The sequence below is a fragment of the Leguminivora glycinivorella genome, chromosome 18, assembly GCF_023078275.1.
Source record: "Leguminivora glycinivorella isolate SPB_JAAS2020 chromosome 18, LegGlyc_1.1, whole genome shotgun sequence".
Taxonomy (NCBI): Eukaryota; Metazoa; Arthropoda; class Insecta; order Lepidoptera; family Tortricidae; genus Leguminivora; species Leguminivora glycinivorella.
The window spans coordinates 16,652,937-16,677,269 of NC_062988.1; the positions used below are offsets into that span (position 1 = coordinate 16,652,937).

At 36.3% G+C, this 24,333-nt stretch overlaps 2 protein-coding genes across 2 annotated transcripts in view; one reads left to right on the top strand and one right to left on the bottom strand.

Annotated features, from left to right (window-relative positions):
* LOC125235982 overlaps nt 1-9,378 on the top strand; it is a 30,205-nt gene extending 20,827 nt beyond the window's left edge. The window contains exons 4-5 of the mRNA XM_048142653.1: nt 325-460; nt 7,799-9,378. Coding sequence (XP_047998610.1) covers nt 325-460; nt 7,799-7,941 — 279 coding nt within the window. The 3' untranslated portion in view covers nt 7,942-9,378. The remainder of the gene's footprint in view (nt 1-324; nt 461-7,798) is intronic.
* Nucleotides 8,074-24,333, bottom strand: part of LOC125235798 — a 64,858-nt gene continuing 48,598 nt past the window's right edge. The window contains exons 3-4 of the mRNA XM_048142385.1: nt 10,038-10,519; nt 8,074-8,121 (exon numbers count right to left, since the gene is read on the bottom strand). Coding sequence (XP_047998342.1) covers nt 8,074-8,121; nt 10,038-10,519 — 530 coding nt within the window. The remainder of the gene's footprint in view (nt 8,122-10,037; nt 10,520-24,333) is intronic.

Consider the following 24,333-nt stretch of genomic DNA (forward strand, 5'->3'; position numbering starts at 1 on the left):
TTCCAGGCCCCGTAGCCGAATGGCATTTCTCCGACGCCAAACGAAAGCGATACGCCGCTGGCTCTGTCGCGCCAATACGCAAGCGCGATAGAGATAGATATCTACTAGCGCTTCGTTTCGTGAGCGTTTGTGCCATTCGGCTAGCCACCCAGGTCGTATATTACGAGTTTTCTTTCCCATTTCGTTTTATTTTTCTCAAAGTACCTACAGCTATGTATTTTCATATAAGTAAGTAATCTAATACAGTGTAGTAATAATAGTACTTACAGCGGGACTAAGTTAACCTGCGTTAAAGTAATGACAAACTTATTTTTAAATTTCTAGAAAAGTCTCGGCCCCATCCGCGTCTACATCGGCTTCGCCACCGTCCGACTGCTGTTGTCTCTCGCTGGCTTCGTCTACCTCGTGATGTCTTGCAATGCTGGTACCCAAACTATCATTATCCACAGCATGGATCTCGGTAAGTTTTCAAGGAACACAATTTTTAACATTTAATTTAGGACTCGATTCAAGGTTACGCCACTTTTTGCTAATGTTTCTTGCTGCATTTGTCTATCGTCATGTCTTGCAGTGCTGGAACTAAGAACATCAGTATCCATAGATTGGACCATGGTGAGTTTTACATTAATCTAATTTTGCCGAAAATATTCTAGAAAGGTCTGGATTCGATTCGCATCCACATCGTTTTTGCTATCTAAAAAAGATAAAATAAAAAGATATTTTTATTTTTCGCTAGTACTAACTTCGTCTTCCGCTATTTAAGTATGCACACGCACAGTGCACTCAAATCATCTTTAATTATTATATACAATGTTTAGTCCGTGGTGAAATTACACAAAGATTTTCTGAAAGGGTTCCAGAGAACGAGAATTCTTATTATTTACGTTTCTCAAACTTATGATCCTGTAAATAATTTAAGTATATTCTTATGTTTACGATTGCGTATCGAAAGGGAAATACGGTTATGAAACCTGAAAAAAATTTAGTGCAACATGCTACGGCAGGGTAGCTAAAATCATGTGCCCTTTGGACTTATAATATATGTATTTATGGTACTGATGATGAAGAAATACTTTAATACAGTAATTTAAAAACCACTTTCAAAATGAAACCCTAATAGAGAATTTACATTCATGAATGCAATGAATCATGAGCACAATGATGCCCGAGCACTGGAATGAGAAAGCTTTATGAATAAAGACGATTTGCAAATAGAAGCCATTTTAATCTCTGGCGTCCCACCGTTCTAACAGTGGTACAAATGACTTCTAATTATATTTAGGTCACTATTCATTGGGACATAGCGTCACTACTTTGAAAAATCTCGTATCACGCTGCTTTTCAAAGTTAAAACGCAGTAAGGTTATATGCATTCCATACAATACTTAATTACTACAATTTTCTTTTCATTGGCCGACGAAGATATAAGTTTTTTTTTAAATAGTGACGATATTTGGATTTGTTTTTGACGAGTACCTATGGTAAGAATTAAATTTTAATTCTATAACAATTCTAACAAGCACCAGTTTAAAAAACCGGCCAAGAGCGTGTCGGGCCACGCTCAGTGTAGGGTTCCGTAGTTTTCCGTATTTTTCTCAAAAACTACTGAACCTATCAAGTTCAAAACAATTTTCCTAGAAAGTCTTTATAAAGTTCTACTTTTGTGATTTTTTTCCATATTTTTTAAACATATGGTTCAAAAGTTAGAGGGGGGGGGGACGCACTTTTTTTTCCTTTAGGAGCGATTATTTCCGAAAATATAATTATTATCAAAAAACGGTCTTAGTAAACCCTTATTCATTTTTAAATACCTATACAACGATATATCACACGTTGGGGTTGGAATGAAAAAAAAATCAGCCCCCACTTTACATGTAGGGGGGGTACCCTAATAAAACATTTTTTTCCATTTTTTATTTTTGCACTTTGTTAGCGTGATTAATATACATATTGGTACCAAATTTCAGCTTTCTAGTGCTAACGGTTACTGAGATTATCCGCGGACGGACGGACGGACGGACGGACGGACAGACAGACATGGCGAAACTATAAGGGTTCCTAGTTGACTACGGAACCCTAAAAAGACAATTTTCTTGAATGGACGACGGCTAACACCGGCCGGAATACCTTATTTTAATATTAATTTATAGTTGCGGTTGTTCATTAGGCTATGTACCCTGATAGTACTATTTCAGTGTGAATCGTCAAAAAGCTCGCCTTTGACGTTTTTTCCGGGCCGCCGAGGTGTTTGCGTACAAATTCGGGTTCAAACGCGCGGAGAATTAGTATTCGTAGCGTCGGTCAACGTACCCATTCGAACGTACAGTCAGTGATGCACAGTGTATTAAAAACCCCAATTTTGTCTCACCTTGTTTTTATTATATAATTCTATGGTTAAGAAGGTTTTGAATAGTAGACTAAAACTCCGACGGTGCCACGGCTTCTAGTTTTTTTATAAAAAAATATTAAAATTTGCCTATACCCGGGACATAAAATTCATAAAAATAATAATTTCTAACAATCCATAATACTTATTTAAATTTCAATTAAACCAGTTTATTAGGCGTATAATACCTCACCTTTGAGCAATTTGTTGTTTATTTTCTCTTTTTACATAAGGAGAAATTTACGAATTTCTGTTAATATGTTTATAATTTTTAATTCGGAAATAACGCCGTATTAGCACATGAAACCAAAACAGAACGATAGCGTACACGTGTTTTTATAAGCCATATTAAAATCACGTGCTAATTCCGCGTTAATCAAAAGTTAGAACTGATATTAGTTATAACCGGATTTCTTGTGACTAGGGTTGTTACTTTAGGCTAGTTATATCCGGATTCGATTATTAACTTTTCAAACTCAGTTTCAAAATCTTGAAGCTTGTAGATCGATTTACTGTCATTATTTAATAAGGCCTTACAATTTTAAATAATTCTTACACTTTGACAGAAACATCAACACTCACTGAAATCATTGCGATGGAGGGTCGGCTCTTTTGAATTGATAGCGTGGAGGTCGTGGGTTAAAATCCCACCTGAACCAATTTTTTTATAAAATACTACAGTTGATCATTGTTGTTTTTTTCCAGTATCACTTTTAAAATTTGTTACTTACCACAATAATCCAAAAGTTGACTGGTAGAGAATGCCTTTGTAAGTTCGCCTTTGTACACGTTATATTTTGCAATACAGTTTAATTTAAAAAAAAGTAATGAAATTAATTAATAAATAATTCAAAATCGGGCAACTGTCTGGCCGCGAATTTTAAACTTCAGAAAATTTAAGCTCAGTGAATGAAGAGTAGTAGGTACATCAATTCCTTTATCACATCGTCCTTGATCTTTTTAAGTTTTGTGTAATGCATTTCCTTGTAACTGTTTTATCTTATAAAAATTACCTAAAAATCGTGTATAATTCACATGTTTAATCTCAATTTTCTTCAATTAATGCTTTGTAACTGTATGTGATAAAACTAATATTACTAATAAATGTTCATTAGAACTTACACTTTTTTGATAAATGTAGATTTCCATACAAAGTGACCCGTTTTCATTTTTCTTGAGTTTATGTTCTTATAAGAAACACACTGCAGTGTGAAAAATGAAATGCTATACAATATGGCCATCAACTTGTTAAATAAAAACGAAGAATGACGTAGGCACTAGTTTTTACGGAAGTGACAAGCGGTGATAGAAAGTACGCCTTCTTACACGTAATTTAATGAACATTTAACATTATAGACCTGGATCATAACTTTCAGTAGCATCCGGGTATTCAGGGTGACAGCCCTGAATTAAAACTTAAATTAATGATATCTTTTGATTAACGCGGAATTAGCACGTGATTTTAATATGGCTTATAAAGACACGTGTAAGCTATCGTTCTGTTTTGGTTTCATGTGCTAATACGGCGTTATTCCCGAATTAGAAAATGAAAACATAAAAATAAAAATACATAAATTTCTCCTTATGTAGAAGAGACGAAGAGAAGAGAAAATAAACAACAAATTGCACAAAGGTGAGGTATTATATGCCTAATCAACTGGTTCAATTGAAATTTAAATAAGTCATAGGCAAACTTTAATATTTTTTTATAAAAAAACTATTAGTTTTAGTCTACTATTCAAAACCTCTTAACATCACAAGGTGAGACAAAATTGGTTTTTAATTTTGGAAACAGTCACGGTTCAAAATAAATTACGTATCTCATAAATAATCTTCATCACCGGTAATTTTACAGTCACGGTGTATCTTAATAATACGAAGCTAATGCCATGGTTATAATTATTTACTTTTCAAAACAGCAAATCTGTGAAGAGTGTGAAGTATATACTGTTACACCTACCTATTCTTATCCTTGAAAGAACTTTATAAAAACAACGCATTAAATGTCTTATTGTTGTGAAACAAAAGTTTTTTTTAAACTGGTTTACATTACTCTACAGTAATTTCTTAATGACAGGATGTTGTCGCGTGTTATTATTTTACGTATTAAATGCCGTAAAAAACTTTGTTACGGGTATTTTTAAATGCGATTTAACGGTCAAATGCGCACGGTTTCATCTACGTTATTTGCGTTTTTTTTTTCAATTTGTAATTATTTTTAATACAGGTTACAGGGCTACACTCTGTCCGAAAATGTTTTGTAAATAAATAACATGATATTTTCGTATTCAAAACAAGTTGGTAAATAATGGGTAGTATCTGGAATTAATTAAACGAATAGTGTATTATCGGTAGTATTTAAAATGCTATGCTATGCTTTTGTTTTATGTATTTATTTAAGTCTATATGTATATTCTGGCAAACAAGTCTGTCAGTAAATAAGAACTAAGATAACTGTAGGTATCCTTTTCTCTAGCACCCTAAAGAAAAGGATGCATATAGTTTTCTTTGTTCTTATTTACTGACAGACTTGGTGGACAGAGTATATGTTAATAATTTTACAATTTGCTAAGTATTATTTAATACAACATTTGCTTATAAGTATACAAAATGGACTGATGTATCACCGTATCTGTTATTTTTGGAATAATTTTATTTCAAATGACTTACCTACGCTTCAGCAAGATATTGGCATATAACGACAGAAACTGCTAACATTTACCATTATACATTAACAGTTCAAGAAAATAGTGTTAGCAAAACTACATAACAAAATTGCGAACAAGTTTAAAAATACAACTCGGTAACAGAAGTTAAAGTTTGAAACGGAGCGCAAACTATAGTACTTAAAGTCGTAAAAAGCGAAAATATATTTTCTCTGTATTTGTTGTTTTCTATTCGCACTCGGCTAGCACGTTTAATGGATGGTCATAACGTCCACACTCACATAAGTCAGTTCGAAAGTGGACTGATACCAGGATGATATTTTAATCATTGTTTTTCTTTCAATATTATGTCTGTGACAAAACAATATTGATAGAGATAGATAGATAGATCTTTATTTGCATTCGAATATGTTACATGGGCATATACATAATGGACCCTGGAAAGGGTGTAGCAAAACATTGTTTACAAACATCTTACATTACTAGTAATAACGACAAATTTTACAAATTGTTCAAATATATTATTTTAGTGAAAGTAATAACATCAATAGTTTATCTACTTATTATTATCATTTATCTACTTAATTATTTAAATATTTAGGGGACAATTTACACATTCTTATCCTCCATAAATTCAGCAATTGAGTAGTAAGACTTTTCCACCAGCTTACATTTGCTATGTGTGTGACGGTGCGCTGATTGTCACAAATACACGTTATCTTAGTTAATTGACAACCGGTCTGGCTCAGTCGGTAGTGATCCTGTCTGCTGAGCCGCGGTCCTGGGTTCGAATCCCGGTAAGGGCATTTATTTGTGTGATGAGCACAGATATTTTTTCCTGAGTCATGGATGTTTTCTATGTATATAAGTGTGTATTTATCTATTTAAATATGTATATCGATTAATTACTTTTCTTCTATTTGTATTTATTATCTATTCACTAAGTTTCAAGTTCCTAATTCAAAAATATAAGTGATCCATATACAAACTTTCATCCTCTTTTTTACCCTCTTAGGGGACGAGAACCAAAAAACGCCAAAAGCACTTTCTGAGCGACCTGTTTTTAACTTCCTTATTTGGTCATGTAATCTTATCGGAGATTTAAGGAGCCTTTCAAGGGTAGATTGTTGTTTATATTTATGTATTTAATACCTAAAGAGATCGACTGTATGAATGTAAAAGTTCGAATTGACCGGTCAAGTTATGATCTCTTACATTGTATATTGGAATCGCATTTCGTGGCAGATGTTTTATGTGTTGATGGTTAATGCTTATTTTATTTAGAAACGCTTTTAACTTCGTTCGTTATATTGATCACCAAGAAATTCACTGGGAATTGGTTCATAGGGGTTGGATAACTCAGAAATATGTTTTATTTTTCAACAACCCTTAAATTGCGCTTATTTTTATTTACACATTACCGATAAACTAAGAATGTACAATATAATAACTATCTTAAGATGATACGGTAGCGAAAATGCTAAAATGGAAAGGAGCCCCCCCTTTCAACTTGGGAATTTTAGTTAAATAAACAAGTGTTATTAACTAGATTTATCGAAAAAAAATTGTCCATTAAGAACAACTCAGTCAAAAGATATTTCGAAAAAATCTTTAAAATCGAGGTTCCGCTCTCGACTCTTTCCTCCTTCAAAACTTAATCAATCGGAACGAAATTTGAGAATCTGAATAACAATGAAATAATCTATGTCGGACCGTTTAGCTTTTTTGGTTAATTGTTACCAATCTTGAGTACCACACCTTTTTTGCGCCACAATGAAAAAGGCCGTTTTTGGAAATTTTTGATTGGCTCTAGAGTCTTTAAAAAGCAGAATATCAAAAAAATCAAAACGGTCCGACACACATAAAAATAATAACAATCTGTGTTGAAAAAATCATTGCTCTATCTTCAAAAACCAGGGAGGAAATAGTCGAGAGCGTTTGTATGGAGAATTGACCCCTACCGTATCGTCTTAAATTTAAAATACGCCCTTTTAGGCTTTTATTTCTGATGTAGCATCCTTAGATACTGGCAGCATTTCCTCGTTGCATTGCAATTCTGTGAATTTTGAATACTTTAAACGAAGAAGCGAGCTCTTTAGTCATCACTGCCACGCCAAACAGCCCCTGCTCGATTACTGTAAAATATTCATTAAAATTAAATAATCTATAATTCAATTTAAACGTCGTCAAAATGTCAATTGTCTGTTTTTATTGATTTTTGAATGTCTATTTTTTTTATTGGAAAACCAAGAGCAGATGTAACTTAATTATTAGCAGTTGAATGACTTACGTCCTAAATGAAGTTCAAAGTCAGTTATGACATTGCGATAACGTGATGTCTCAGTGCAAGCAAAGACAAATATAACACATATATAACTCCGCATAGACAGATAAAGTCTAAAAAAAACGTACCTCAGTACCACACAGAAAAAAGTACGTTGGCCTAGATGGCGTTACACCTTTGGGGTACGCGTTTAGCTAGATGGCGCTAATATTAATATTTGACATTTTAACACATACTAAGCTGGGCCGAGATACATATGGGCCGAATTGTCAAAACTGAGGTTCAAAAGTTTTCTGTGTCAAGAGATGGCAGTCTATGCACTGTGATTACACATTTCACTTCGACAGTAACTCTCTATAATACTCGATCCTCTTTGGTGCAAGTAACACAAGTTTAAGATGGCGTCAAAAAGGTTAAAGAAATGATATTTTAGAAATCGCCTAACTTCATTCTTGTCCACAGGTCTCGCAGCTTACTTCATCCTGGTATACTACATCTACGCAGTCCATCTTGAGCGTGAACTGGAGGAGGCCCGCGCTGAGCCAGCTAACGATATAGCCTTCGTCTATCCTGTTAAGATTGATAAGGAGAAGTTGGTTCTATAGACTGTTCTATCGGATTCGAGTATCAGGAAAGGGGTACCTATATAATACAGATTATCAGTTCGCCGGACGATATTAGTTTCCTACAAAGCATAAAAACTCGATCGCAAACTCGGTTTGTATAAAGTATAAAAATTATTCTAGCGCAACTGGCGTTTCTGTAGTCATCCCGGCCAGAGAAGCCTGTTAATCAAAAAAAGTAATATTGACAGTCCAAGATTGTCCGGCGTAAAGGTAACCCGTGGGTAGCTAAAGGCCGCCGATTGGACGAAAGTGGCGCATCAAGGTCTCATGTTCATGTAATCGAGTGCAATGATACCCTTTTCTCGCTTGCGTCCGTTCTAAGGCCTAATGCAGTATCTAGAAAAACCACTTGGTGACAATTTTGACACTCTAAAATGCTAGTATATGGTAGGCGCGACAGTATGGGTTTCTCCGAAGGAATTGGTTCTAGCCAACCAAAAATCGCTCGTTAGTATAAAGACGCTTACGGCTCAGCCACGACATTGGTCTAAGCGCGACAGCGGTGAGCGGCGGCCATACATTGGAGCGAGACACAGGGATGGGATTTTTCATTCACACGTATTGCTGCCGCTCACCGCTGTCGTGGCTGGGCCGTTACGCGTCGTCATCGCAAAACGCGTTTGTACACATGTTTATACTAACGAGCGAATTTTGTCCCGCGAAAGCGAGACCGCGAGATACCTATACTCTTCCTTTTCTAACTATATTAATCAGAGCGGGAGCCTATCATGTATTTTAGCTGCATTGCGGTCGCATATCCTTCAGTCACATTGAAAAATGCAAAAATTTCAGTTTATTAAAATTTTTCGTAAAAGAAACGCTACTGAAATCACAATTTATAAATACTATTGTTTGTTGAAACTTCAAAATCTCATTCAAATTGTAATTTAATAATAAAGAGGGATGTGCAATAATTAAATTTATATGACCTTTCTAAAACATACGTAGCACATTAAATAAACCGATTTTAGATTCATATTTATTTAGTATGTAATGTGTACATTTAATTATTTTATGAGTTTTAACAATGTATCAAATTAAACATTAGTTGTTAATTCTATATTTTACAAGTAAAATCATGCAGTAAATTAAAATAATAATGAATGAACAATCAAACTATTGTAAAACTGAAATACCTTCTTATCGTTAAAAAAATTGAAACGTATTTTGGATATAAGTTAGTATTAAAAATAAATTAAAGAGATATCTTATTATTTCTAAAATATAACAATTAGAAAGGTAAGCGTGTGATGTATTTCTCGATATAAAACTTGTAATATAAAATAATTAGAATGATTGTATATAAAAAGAGATTAAGGTTGTTGAGTAAATAAAGTTTAATAATAACTAAGAATGTATATATTTTGTCCTTGTTTATTTCTTTTCTAATATTATTAAATTCATTCGTTTGTTCAACTTATTTGTTTGTATTAGTACCTACTTAAATTAAATATTGCAAATCTGCTTGTTTTATCTAAAGTGATATATGATTTTCATTACATATGTATTTACCTACAGTATGTGTGCCTGTGTGGTGAAGGGCTAAGAAGGGCAAGTCAATCTTGCACGTTATCAATTCGCGGATTAGCAAAGGGAACGTTCTAGTTTATGTATAAGAAAAAGTCCGTTATTATCAAATTGCTTTCCTGCCAGGTATCTGGTAAATATCAGAGGTTATTTCAAATGCGCTCTGAAAAACTTATTCGATCGAGCTAAGGTTTGTATCTGCTACGTTCGATTTAAAAGATATCGCTACCTTTTTTATATGTAAGTATATTTTTATCTCACTTAAGCCGAAATCGAAACCAAAAGCCAAGTTTTCACACGAATCTTCTGTTTTCTTCACAAAGTCTTAATTTTTCTCCCTGGATATTTTTTTTTCTTTTTTTTTTTATCTAGCCTATAATGGTGTCCCACTGCTGGGCAAAGGCCTCTCCCCTTAACCTCCATGACTCCCGGTTTAGTGCCTCTTCCGGCCAGTTGGTGAGGAAGGTGTCTAGGTCGTCCCTCCATCTTCTTCTGGGCCTGCCGCGTCCGCGCTCTATTTGTGGCATCCACTTGGTGGCTATACTAGCCCATCTGTCAGGGTGCATGCGGCAGACGTGACCAGCCCAGTCCCATTTGAGCCTGGCAGTCCTCTCGCCGACATCGGCAATGCGGGTTTTTGAACGCAGCGTGGTGTTCCGGATACGATCGGTCCTCTTCACACCTAAAATACTACGCTCAATATCCCGTTGGCAAACCTTCAATTTGGACTTCTGACTCTCTGTAAGTGACCATGTTTGAGCACCGTAAGTCAGGACGGGCAGGATACACATGTCGACGAGTTTTCGCTTCAGTGACAATGGAAGGTTACCCTTCATTAGCTCTTTCATGGACCAGTAGCTCTTCCAGGCATTTCCGACACGGCGCTCAATTTCTTTGTCTTGCCTGTTGCTGAAAGAGACTAACTGGCCCAGGTAGATGTACTCGTCAACGTAGTGTATGGGCTGCCCGTCTACTGTAATTGGATTACGTTTCTTGCTGTTGGTCATCAACGTTACGATTACGTTTCTGGCTGGATATTAACATATTAATAGGGGTTTACTAAAATCATTTTTTGGTAATCTTCATATATTCGGAAATAATCGCTCCTAAAGTTAAAAAAAAAAAATTAAAATTAATTTTTGAACCATAAGTTTCAAAAATATGAAAAAAGGAGTAACTAGGAAAATTATTTTGAACTTGATAGGATGACTAGTTTTTGAAAAAAAATACGGTAAACTGCGCTGAGCGTGGCCCGACACGCTCATTGGCCGATTTTTTTTATTATTAATGACCTGATTTTATACAAATGTTTAATGATACGGAGCATTAATATAGTACATTACGATACAAGTGCGTAAAAAAGGAAGTTCGAAACGAGTGGCGATAAATTAAAACACGACCGAATTCTTTTCGCACGTGTATCGTACGACGTTTTTCAGTACAGATGGCCCTTCAAAGTTTCGACCTGGCTTATAATGAACCACTCCTCGCACTAGTGCGTAAAAAAAACCATCTGTACTGAAAAATTACTTAGTTATATACCTAATTGAAATTTCAAAAAAAATCTAACGTAAGCGGGCAAAGCTAGGTACCTATATCAATCCCGGGTTCGAGCACAGATATTTGTTCCTGAGTCATGGATGTTTTCTATGTATATAAGTATTTATATATTAAATATATCGTTGTCTGAGTACCCACAACACAAGCCTTCTTGAGCTTACCGTGGGCCTCAGTCAATCTGTGTAAGAATGTCCTATAATATTTATTTATTTATTTATCAATACCTAGAGAAAAATATGTGTACGTTTTTATGAAGATTCTATCATCCCCATCTTAATAACAGTAAACTACGTAACACCGCAAGCCCCTCAGGGCTCCCGTCTCGCACATCCATAGTTTATAGCAGGAGGACGGCGTGAGATGCCTCCGTGGAGAATACCTGTTGCCTTCGCCGCGGCGGGATGGTGGCTAAATATTACCCAAATGTTTTATAAGGTGAAATACCCCATAATAGACGGTGATGCCATTATGGACAAAAAAACACAAATCCTTAAAAATAAGTATCTAAAATTAGTTTCTAAAAACTGACGGCTATGTAGCATAAACTAGAGTTGTAGAGCTGTTTCATTTTGAAGTTTCAATTAATTCGGTTATTTCTGAAGGATTTGGCGACAAGATAAAATTCATCAGTTTACTGAAAAAAATATCAAGACGAATTCTTAGTAATGTTGCTAAGAGAGTTGAGTTCATGTATAAAATAATAAAAAAATAATACTCTATGTAAACTTGAATGCACACTTACTGCATCAACTGCATGAGATAAGGTATAAAACATACTAGTTTGTTGCTCCAAAGATATAAAGAAATAGCGTTATTTTGCGAGTGTCCATTACTGGAACCGAAAAACTGCCTACCTCCTATGATGGACAAGGAACAATTTACAAAACCAAAATTTACAAGAAACAATCCTGTGTTAAAATAACACAAACTAATTTTATTTGGGGTATATAAAATTGACTAATTAAGTATCAATTGGCTTTAAAAGTAAAATTTTAAACTTATTTCACTGTCCATAATGGGGGATCCATTACTGGAGAACTGCCCATAATTGGAGAAAAAACACCTAGTTTTAATTTGTTAAGTATGAAGAAACTAATAGGAGTATCCGTTCTGCAATACGCTTGAAATGTAAAAGAAGGATAGGACATTCAATATTTAACACGCTTAGCGGTAGAATTTTTACATTTATCAGTGAAATATCAAAAACAGGTGAATTTTTTCTTAAACTGTCCATGATTGGGTTCGTTACCTTAAACATATGAAGTTCATTCTAGTTGAGTAGAATAGCTTTCTATCTTATAAAAACCATTAGCGTTTCGTTCGTCAAGAATCTTCAAGGACTAGGATTTTAGTTAGAATCACTCAGTCAGCGACGAAGAAAATCCAGTTTTGAACAATCGGTTTTAACACATTTTGTGTGATGTTTTAAAGGCGGCCATAAAACAAGGCCCTGGACAACAATGGCCTTCAAACTTTAAGTTAATTTTAGTTATAGGATTTTTTTTAAATACTTAAAAACAAAACTGCATTTTTTTAGTTCGTTGCGTCAATGAAAAATGGAACCAATAAAAAATAATGTAGGTATGAATAATAAGTAGTACATTACAATACAAATACCCGGACATTATAATACCCGGAGGTCGCGGGTTCGAACCCCGGCTCGTACCAATGAGTTTTTCGGAACTTATGTGCGAAATGTCATTTGATATTTGCCATTCGCTTTTCAGGCAGTCACATGGCAGTCGCTTTCGTTAAACTAGTGCCTACGCCAAATCTTGGGATTAGTTGTCAAAGCGGACCCTAGGCTCCCATGAGCCGTGGCGAAATGCCGGGATAACGCAAGGAGGATGATGATGACATTATAATGGAGGTACAAATGCGCAAAAGAGGAAGTTAGAATGTCGATATGGCTAGTGGCGATAAATTAAAACACGGTCCAAGTCAAGTTATGAAATTCCTCTTTGCAAGTGTATTGTGCGACGTTTTTCAGTACAGCCTTTTGAAGTTTCTACAGGCACATAAAGTACCACTTCTCGCACTAGTACGATAAAATAACACCATCAGTAGGCCTAGCACATGATGGCCGCGAGAGTATGTCGCCGCGAGATAGATGACACGTCTTCCTCTAACTGTATTAATGACATAAGGACAGTCTATCTCGCGGCGATCTCCCGTCATGTGCTGAAAAATAGTACATTACGATACAAGTGCGTAAAAAAGGAAGTCCGAAACGAGTGGCGATAAATTAAAACACGACCGAAGGGAGTGTTTTAAATCGACACGAGTTACGAATTTCCTTTTCGCACGTGTATCGTACGACGTTTTTCAGTACAGATGGCCCTCCGAAGTTTCGACCTGACATTTATAATGAACCACTTCTCGCACTAGTGCGTAAAAAAAACACCATCTGTACTGAAAAATACATTTCCTTAAGGTTTCAAGTCACTTTCCCTCCAGGGCCTATTTATTTTTCCCACCCAGCATAACGTGTACTCCGTTAGCGGTAAATCCAAACAATTGCTGCTTAAACACCATTATCAACTTTTCCTCAAACAACCGGCGGTAAAGTCACAGGAAAAAGATAAGTATCTTACCTGAGGAAATGGGGAAAACATAACATAACATACGCGCCAAGTGCGAGTACACTGGAGAATGGAGGTTTTTCCCTTGGTACGAGTTTCAATGCTGCAGAATTGCAGATTACCTTTACTGGATCCCACATTTTTGAGTTTTAGTGCTGTGAATCAAGTCTGGACATGTTAGGCTATGTTTGAATTTTATCCAGGCTGAATGTACTTAAATAACTTAATTTATCATAAATTCTAAATCGGTCATAAGTTAGAATTAAAATGAGTTTGATAATTTCGAAGTTGAAATGTTCCAAGTTTTACTAATTATATACCTACGTGTAGGTACAGTACCTACTCGTACCTGTGAAACAAAACGGCTGGCAATATTCATTATTACTTTACAAATTTCGGAGAGCTCTATAGTGTGGAGAGGTCTAATGTTTGGCAAAAAAATAATAAAAATTAAAAAGTTGACAACATAGTAAGTAGTTGTAAGATAATTTTTAAGAAAAAAAAACCGCCTTCCTTTGGGGTTCTGGTGATAAATACTTTCAAATGTTGGATTATGTTATCAATTCGTCTGTATATTTTTTAATGTTTGTTATTCGATATCTCCGTCATTTCTGAACCAATTTTGAAATTTGGATGATTCTAAATTACTTACAGATGAGAATGATTATCAGAACGGAACTCTAACCAGGGGCGGCTCACTCTTCATCAGCAGTTCCACTGCACCAAATGTCACTGTTCTGGACGTAAGTGCATGCTATTCTTATAAAAATACCAAAGTTACTATAAGTGTGCCGTTCAGATTTGAGGAGTTCCGTTCTGACCATCATCAGCAGTTCCACTGCACCAAATGTCACTGTTCTGGACGTAAGTGCATGCTGTTCTTATAAAAATACCAAATTCACTATAAGTGTGCCGTTCAGATTTGAGGAGTTCCATTCTGACCATCATCAGGAGTTCCACTGCACCAAATGTCACTGTTCCGTACGTAAATGCATGCTGTTCCTTTAAAAACGGAAAAATAACCATATATATGCCTTTCAGATTTGAGGAGTTCCCTCGATTTCTCCAGGATCCCACCACCAGAACTGGGTTCTGAGAAAAATGGGACCAATCTGTATGCATATACATTCAATCAAAAAAAAAATTTTTAAAATCGACGGAGATATCGAGGAACAAACATTAAAAAATTAAAAAAAAAAAACAAAAAAAAAATACAGACGAATTAAGAACCCCTTCCCTTGAGATTTGGAAGGCGGTTAAAAACGGGACAGTATATAATGTTGAAATTTTTTAATGTTACTTACTTGTTATTGCTCGGCTGTAACTGATGTTCTATCGCATGGCTGTAATCATCTGACGGTGTAAATATTGACGTAACCTACGGGAGAGAATATTTTTTGTATTGAATACAGTAATAATATTTAACACTTTTAGGGCAACGGTTTCAAAAAATATCATCTTTTAATACTTGTATTTTTCTGTACAGTACCTATAAGTACTAAAACTTATACGTGAGTGTGTTTAGTAAAACGTCCCACTTTGTCGGTTACCATTAAGACGAGATTTACTTGTATCTTTATATGAATAAACTGACAAAGCGGCTTTATAGCAATCGACAAAGTGGGGCGTTATCCCGTGCACACTCACAGTAGTATCATTTTTTTATACAAAAACGGATTGAAAATAACATACAATTAGTAGTAAAGTACAAAAGAAAACCTATTATTTTCAGGGTTCTCTTCCAGTTACCATAATTATGTAGCATAGCAATATTTCTTCATTTAAATTAACACGATTTTCACGTATATTATAAAAGAAAACGTAACTTAATCGCGTGACACTAACGTTTATACTCGGCTCGACGTGACATGACATCCATACTCCATACTAATATTATAAATGCGAAAGTAACTCTGTCTGTCTGTCTGTCTGTCTGTCTGTCTGTCTGTCTGTCTGTCTGTCTGTCTGTCTGTCTGTCTGTCTGTCTGTCTGTCTGTCTGTTACGCTTTCCCGCTTAAACCACGCAACCGATTTTGATGAAATTTGGAACAGACAACCTTTAGACCCTGAGACAGAACATAGGCTACTTTTTATTTCGAAAAAAAGGGATGAAGGGGTTGAAAAAGAGGTTGAAAGTTTGTATGGGATTTCTTAATTTTAAATGATAAAACCATGAAACTTTATATTTTAGCACTTGATAAGAAATCATTAAACATATATTTAAAGTCACATACAGGTCGAACGCGATTAATTAACAGTATTTTTACCTTTAAAATAAACATGGTGGGAAATAAACATTAACTAAAAGCGGGTAGATTATATTTATTTGTCTACCCCGAACATTTATATAAATTAATATCGGGTAGTTTTGTGTTGTTTACATCTCCGGTGACATTTTGCTGGGACGTCAGTCTTCCGCGACCACGGCCAGTGCAACCTGGCCGAAACGTTGGGAAAAAAGGTAAAAATAATGTTAATTAATCGCGTTCGACCTGTATGTGACTTTAAATATGTGTACAAAGCGCGAGAACTTAAAGTGTTATATCATTAAACATCTTGATAAGGGATAGGGATAGGGATAGCGATAGGGATAGCGATAGGGAAAGCGATAGGGATAGCGATAGCGATAGGGATAGCGATAGGCATAGCGATAGCGATAGCGATAGCGATAGCGATAGCGATAGCGTTAGCGATAGCGATACGGATACGGATAATATGGGTATCGTTAGCGGGATACGGATAATCGGTCGGCGGTCTCTTACAATCAATGTGCTCTAAGACGATCGTTGTTTGCTTGCTTGAAGATTACGTTTGCGATAAGTATAAGCAAAATGTAAAAAATTGTAAGGGATAATAGAAAAAAGTACTTTTTACCCACCGATCATAGTGTCGAAATACGGGCTATGTGGGATGTTTATAAAGGTTTCCCCAGCGTATATAGAATTACCTACGCTGTGGTCGATGTGTAATATTTCTACAATCATTGCAAGCAAAAGTATTATGTGCAATCGAAATAATCGCAGATAAATATACCTACAGAGAAACCTACGGTCCCTACGGATCCAAATGAAAATCTTAATGAATACTTTTATTACGCGGGCGAAGCCGCGGGTAAAAGCTAGTATTACAATATGCCTAAATGTCGCTGTCGTCTAACATTCACAAGTATTATTCAATATGAAGTCTACACGAATGTAGCAGAACTTGATTCTTTCAAATTCAAATTCGGAACTTCATAGCTGGAGCATGAAGCTGGGCAGTTTTGCAAGTCTGACTGTACCGCGCGTCGGAATCAAATGGATGAAACGACGTGAAAACTTGCTACGTACTGCAGTGGTTTCGATTTTTGCTACGAATCGAATCGTACATACACAATTTTACAGTTTTCTGCGTGAACTCCTGCGGTTTTATACGCGAACTCATCTGTTAAAAAATGATGTTATAAATAATAAGTAGGTACTTTGGTTTACTTACAATATCTGGGCGACCGAGCTTCGCTCGGTTCTATTTTATTATATCACGTCTTTAGATAAAAAAAAAGTCTTATAAAGAGAAAAAAACTAAAAACAAAAACTTAATTGCGGGCCGGGATTCGAAACCTGCCACCTGCGATCTGTCTGCGAACATTAGACCAACCTCGTACGATTGATTTACGCGGAACCAATGCGCGGGCGCGGGCGGTGAAATTAACGACCATATTTTATGTTTACTAACGCGAAAGAAAAACGCATGAAAACTCGAAAATTCGCGTTTTCCGGGATGTAAGGCTACGCTAGATCGATTTTTCACCCCCGAAAACCCCCACATAACAAATTTTAGCGAAATCGTTAGAACGGTTTCCGAGATCGTCGGTTTAAATAAATATACAAGAATTGCTGGTTTAAAGGTATAAGATAAGATATGTACCCTGGCTAAGTGGTCCAGTTGTAAGGACGCTAGCCGGGTAATATGTCGTGTTTGATTCTCGGCTTAGGCTCCGTTTGTGGATTTGGCCACCTTTTCTTTAGTGATATCTGTTTCAAATTACAACTTTTAACACAAATACATAAAAACTTGCTTGAATTTACTGGCAAATGCATACATACATACATACATACAATCACGCCTGTGTCCCATGAAGGGGTAGGCAGAGCACATGAAACTACTCAGGTTTCAGTGCCACTCTTGGAATGTTATAAAAATGGCGGACAAGGGACGGTGTTGAAACAAAACGAAACTGTGACATTGCAGTGACAGGTTGCCAGCCTCTCGCCTACGCCACAATTTAACCCATATCCCACTGGCAAATGACTCGACATAAGTCCAAACATCATCTCCTACAAATCACTCCTGAATTTGATCTCCTATCAATCTTTACTTGTACTAAAACACGATTTCAATCATAGATAAAACGTCTTTTTTTATTACCGACTAACTTGTTAAGTGAATTCAGGAGTCATTGTCTTCATAAAACGCGTACCGTTTAATTCAGGAGCGAAGTAGGAATTAGAACATCTTGTAACGACGTCTCAGTAGTGCAAACTATTCACAGTCCGATGGTACAAGGCATGAGCGAAGAGATATATACAAATAGCGATTCCAGCGACAGATGTAGAGAAAACACACCCTTTGAGAAACAAATAGTTTCATAAAACATAGGGCCTACCGAGAACCATTCAGGCACGTACGGTCGCGTGATAAACGATATAACGTCAGGCCGGCCGTCCTTTTCGCACTATTTGTAAGTGCGATAGGGGCGCAGCGATGCGATAAACTTTATTCCACTAGTGTGCTACGCCCGCATATGTTCGATGTGCTACCTACTTTACCGCACTTAAAAATTCGTACATAGTTACATACGAGTAGGTACAACACTATAAATAATCTCGTTATCTTGAGTCAATTCACGCGCCTCTCGCGCGAACCTCTAGAGGTATTTCAATGGTGTTATCTTTAGTGAGTGCGAAAAACGCCTACAGCTCATAACTTAGACCACTTCCGTCTGATTAATTCCAGCTTTTCAGCTTACTGCTTCGCGACCAAATTAAATTGTAAGTGCGACTTTTGGTCGCCGGTGAACGGAGCCGGAAGTCTAAGCGACTTGTCATTGTGAAAATTAGCAACTGTTTATAGTCAAGAAGTAGGTGACTCCGAGAAGTTTTGTAGTTGAAAGACAGTTGCTATCCTGAGATAGTACAATGGAAAATAATATTGTGCAGTTGTGTTGAGAAAATATAAAAGTAGACTAGGTAAATATTTCTTTAAAAATATTGATCAAAATCCTTTAACATTAAGACAATTTTTGAATTCATGCGTTTACCTAGTAGGTTTATATTGTAGATTAATTTTCAGTCGATACTTAATTATTGCCTATGTGTAGGTATTATTGCTTAGATTAAAATCTTAAACTTGTGAGCCACATCCCTAAAAAGTCGCTCTTAAAATGACAGTAGGCTAAATAACAGTAGATAATATAGGGCAGCTCTATTGCAGTTTCTTTACTGACCAAAAAAATTTAAGACTTGAATATAAGTAGGTACGTAGTTCATTTTTCAACAAAGTTTTATTCAAACAGTTGTTACTTAAATCTTCCAATCCATTTGCCGGGAAGTATTTACCCTACAACTTTGGTGAAACAATTATCGCGATTACATTTTCGTATTGCCGGTTAAGTTATACAGGGTGATTCATCAACGTCACTTATCCGGATTAATTTGTGCAAGTCTCAAAAACTTGTTGTAGCAATCTTTGCCGCGACGTTCCACTGAGACTGCAGTACCGTGGCGATGGAGAGGAACGATGTTGGAGTTTAAAGTTTTAAAGTCGACGAAATATTTAACTAAATATTTTGGCTGTGATCCAAAGTGAATCTTGACCTCCGAAACGAGAGATCGCCACCTGTACCGATCCTGCGCAGCCTCTTGCCAGTCACTGACTCGAAGCCGACGCAGATCCGCCACCACACTGTCCTCCCAGCGATGCCTGGGTCGACGCGCCGGACGGCAACCAGCCAGATCCAGAGAGACGACGAAATACTTAATTGAAAATAATCTGAATCGAATCGTTGACTTACCTATTTATATCGCTATCGTAATACTGTATTTATAGAGCTGGGGATGGGAAAGAAAAGCCGAAGAAAAGGTGGATGGACTGTGTGAGAGATTATATGAAACGAGCGCAAGTGAATGATAAGATCCAATAGAGAGGTATGGAAGAAAAAGACATGCAGCGCTGACCATAAGTAATTGGGACAAGGGCTTGGTGATATGAGAACTTACTGTTAAGATTCTAGGAAAAAAATGTGACTGACAGGCAGTCGGACGAGTCGCGTCATAAGCGTTTCTTTTTGTACCTTTTTGTGACGGAACTCACGGAACCCTAAAAAAGGTGATAAATGGGAACCATTACTACAGGTCAGTTACTGTAACATTTTATCAGCTGGTATAATGATACTCAGATGTCACGGTGGTGAAAATGTCATTCCTACATTTGACATAAACTTAAACTAGATTTCGTGGTTGATCTCATTGTAAATAAAGTGCCACCCTACAAGTTATTGCATTAGCTAAATAAACAGCTTACACCTCTGGTATTGCAGGCCTCTATTAGACTACTGTGACTGCTTACCATCAGACGGGTAGTATGCTTCATTGTCACTGTGTAGTACAAAAACACAGTATGTATATTTTTATATAGGTAACAGAAATAATTATGTAATCATGCCATTGTGAGGCGTTACTGGCAAGGAATTCTTTTGGAATTTTTAATAATTTGAATGTCTTGTTTATCTCCCGGAACCGGAACTATCGTTCCCCAAGATACCCCCAGCTGGGCCGCAGAAACTATTACAGCTAAAGTTAAATCAGTTTTGTCTCCGCGGGCTCACGCCGGCCGTGCCAATCCCGGCTGGAAATAAAAGGATTCGCAACTTCTGCCTTCGCAGCTTTATGCAGAATTGTGAAATGTTTGTTCAGGAAACACCTTTCCAAGCAATAACAATAACAGGCCTTTCCACTATGTCAGATGATTTAAGTAGCGTCCAAAACACACTTGCGTTCGTGGCTGTATAGCCCAATGCGTGAGTGTCCACACACGCGGCAGGTGTATGCTTGCCCAGGTGGTAGGGGGTTAGATGGAGGTCTGCAGCCTCATGCGTGCATGTCTCTTACAATGAGGAAAACCTGGCAACCTCATGGTATGTTCCGGGCTAGGAGATGAAACTTCGATAAAAAGCAGGTAAGGTCAGTGCGGGCAAGACCGGCATAGTTTATTTGAATTAAAGTTTGAGTGGATAAAACTCTATAATTAATGTAGTCTGGCGTTATGCGCATGGTCCTATGGGATAGCAAATATTATATTTTACAAAGCTTTTACAACATTTTGGTGAATTAAGGTACTTTTAAGTGATAAAAATCACATTTTTTAAGGCTCGGCGGGTTGACCGTCCTCCCGCGATGTGCTCGGAAAGACCGTCTAGTGCTTGTTGTCGCGTAATTTCATATGAGACTAGGTTCCAAAATCATGATCATTGTTATTTTACGTAATAACAGAGCAGAATGTGCTAGATAATTAATAAAATAACGTTGAAATTTTGAACATATAAGCATTTTTCTATTTATAAGGCAAGTAGATGGGGTTCATAACCTTTTCTTTTCAGGTCCAGATATTGCATAATACTGTTTTTCCAACGAACACCTTCGAATCCAATTTAGTCACGATAATTGACCCATGACACCCTGACCCATTACCCGTTGACCGTATGACAACTTTTATGTCAAAGTGACAGTCAGCAATGTCAATTAACGGTCGGGTAGCCGTAAAATACTCGGTCAAAACCGTTTTAAAGGGTACCCATACGGTCCCTGTTGGGTAATGCTGATCATAAAAATAATGACCAACTCGAAACCTTACTCTCTTTGGAAATATTTGTCGTCGCATGTTGCACAATCTACATAATTATACTTAAACAAAAATAATAAAAAACGGGTAGAACTTACGATAATTCTACCAACTTAAATACGATGATGAATAATGCAGTGTAGGCTTACTTCTCTTCACCTCTTATTATTCTTCACAACTATGTCACATATATTTTTTTTTTACTTAATGCTTTCGAATGATTTTTGTAACACCATACGAATCATTATCAAAACTGTATTTCGAAGTTAAAATCAAAAATGGCACAACTATCATAAGCCAAAAACGTACTTATATATTGATATTGTTTACACTCGACTTATTTCCAATAAAGCCTAAAAAAGGTTGGCAACTCCTTGTTTATCATATGCCGGTCTTGCCTTTCTCTTTTATGCCGGACTTTCTGAGTAGGCACAATTTCTAAGTTACATATTTCAGAACATAAAACTAGAAATTGAGCGCGTTTTCAGTAGATTAATAGTAGTAGTCAGAAAGAACGGTTATTAAATGACTACGTTACATACACAATATACAAATATTCCGACTGCTTCTATTTTATTTTAATTTTTTGCGGAACCTTGTTGAACTCGATGTTCGAGTTCGAAACACGAATCAAGTTTTATGTTAACTAGTGTTCGTCCTAGAGATAGGTATTGAAGACCAATGGATTAAGGATGAAAAACTGGTATACCTCCGGAGGTGTGAGAGACGTAGATATATAAACACAAAAGTTATAGTCAATAGACGGTCTTTCCGGGTAGACGGTCTTCCCCACACTGACCTTAATATCTATGCCAGATTTCATAAAACCTCGATCAGACCTATAGCAACCTTATCTATTCGGTAGCGACGCACGCAGCACGACTGGTGACACGACTTTTCTTAAATTTCTGTTTTGTTAAATTTTCTTTAAGGTATTTTTTTGGGGTCCATATTGGCTCATATAAAATTATATGTTATAAAATTATTGTTTATACCGATTTGTGCTCCGAATGATCATTTCTCATAATTTTACTTATCATAATTTTATTTCATTATTATCAATAGTACTACTATCACTGTTCATAATAATCATTTAGCCGAAAATTTTTAATCATAAATTCTATACAAATATTTAATAACATTCATAAATTTGTGTTTAAGAAAATTATTTATCATAAAATTATTTAAAAAGTTTTGGGGAAGTTCTATGAAAAACTTGTGCCATTTATAGAAACGCGCCTGGAGCTTTTACAGTGACATAATATACAATTTACATTAAAAAGTCGTTTCTGGTTTGCTCACGGTCAGCCTAACACGCTTCTCCTCGCTACGCTCGTCGTCGCACCTAACTGGGTGGCTAGCCGAATGGCACAATCGCTCACGAAACGCTCACGAAACAGAGCCAGCGGCGTATCGCTTTCGTTTGGCGTCGGAGAAATGCCATTCGGCTACGGGGCCTGGACTGTCACATGTGATTTCTGTTCTGTTAACAATCATATAACGATAAATTATATTACTCGTAATCGTTATGATCAATAAGTATATAAACATTAACATTAGTATAAAATGTATTTATGATGAATGACATTATGAACATACGTCATTCGAAGTTACGATAGTTATTATCATAAAATTGTTATAAATAATGATCGTTATAATGTAAAATTGTATGAGAAACATTTTCGGACTACCAATAATCTATATACCAATTTTATATGAACTTTGGCGCACCCATTTTTTTGTTATACAACGGCCGCCTTAGTGACTTTAAACATGTGTAGGTAGGTACTAAACGAGAAAACTAAGTGTTATAAAAGGTAGCATTATTATTACTACGTTTTTCCGTAGACAAAGTTTAAAAATACATTTCATGGCACCAAAACAGCCAGTATTTAAAGCTTAAGTGCCACCCTCAGGCTTAATACACCTCGTATTTTTCTTAAACTCTCATCGTTTATTAAGCCATAAATATCGAAGTAAAACTCTCGAAAGTAACTTTTACTTAAAGAAACTCGCGAGAAACTCAGTCGTTATTGACTTGGCTTGAGTTGAAATAAACTTGACTGTTAGGCCCCACTTTGAAATGCCTGAGGGTAAAACCTAGTTTTTAGAGTTTGTGAATTTTCTTAGAGAACTTTATATCCACTGGAGTATTATTATTAGGCTATATAAAATAATCTATGCATGCGAAATGAAAAAGGAACATATTTACAGGAAATTAATTAAAAACTTTTTTTTTTTAATGAAATAGGCAGCAAACGTGCAGACGAGCCGCCTGATGGAAAGCAGTCATCGCCGCCCATGGACATAAGCAACATCAGGGGAGTCACCTATGCGTTGCCGACCTTTAAGAACCCTAAATACCTGCTTCTTGAAGAACCCCATGTCATAGCGCAAGGGGAACACCTCAGAAGGTAGCTCATTCCATAACTTGCATGTTCTGCAAGTTCTTCTCTTCTTCTCTTTCCACTTCTCAACTGCAAACAAAATGGCCATGTAGTAATTTAGTACCAACACCAAAAAAGAATACGTGGCCTGACGGTAAAGTGACTACAAGAACTACTAGGTATTTTAAAAGTATTTAAGTAGGAATTCACCCTGTATATACCCACTCCTTAGTCAGAACAAAAATCGGCGTTAAAGCAAAACTTCAAAATCCTCGATTCCTTGAAGGGGTAAACTTGGAAGCTTTTTATCATGCGACTTATGAATGGGGCCGTGAGGAGCGCTTTCTGATGTATGGCCACATTATGGCGCCTTCCTTCTGTGCTGTGCTGGGCTAGAAGTAGGTATATGACAAGTTTAACTAGTAAATACCGGGTTG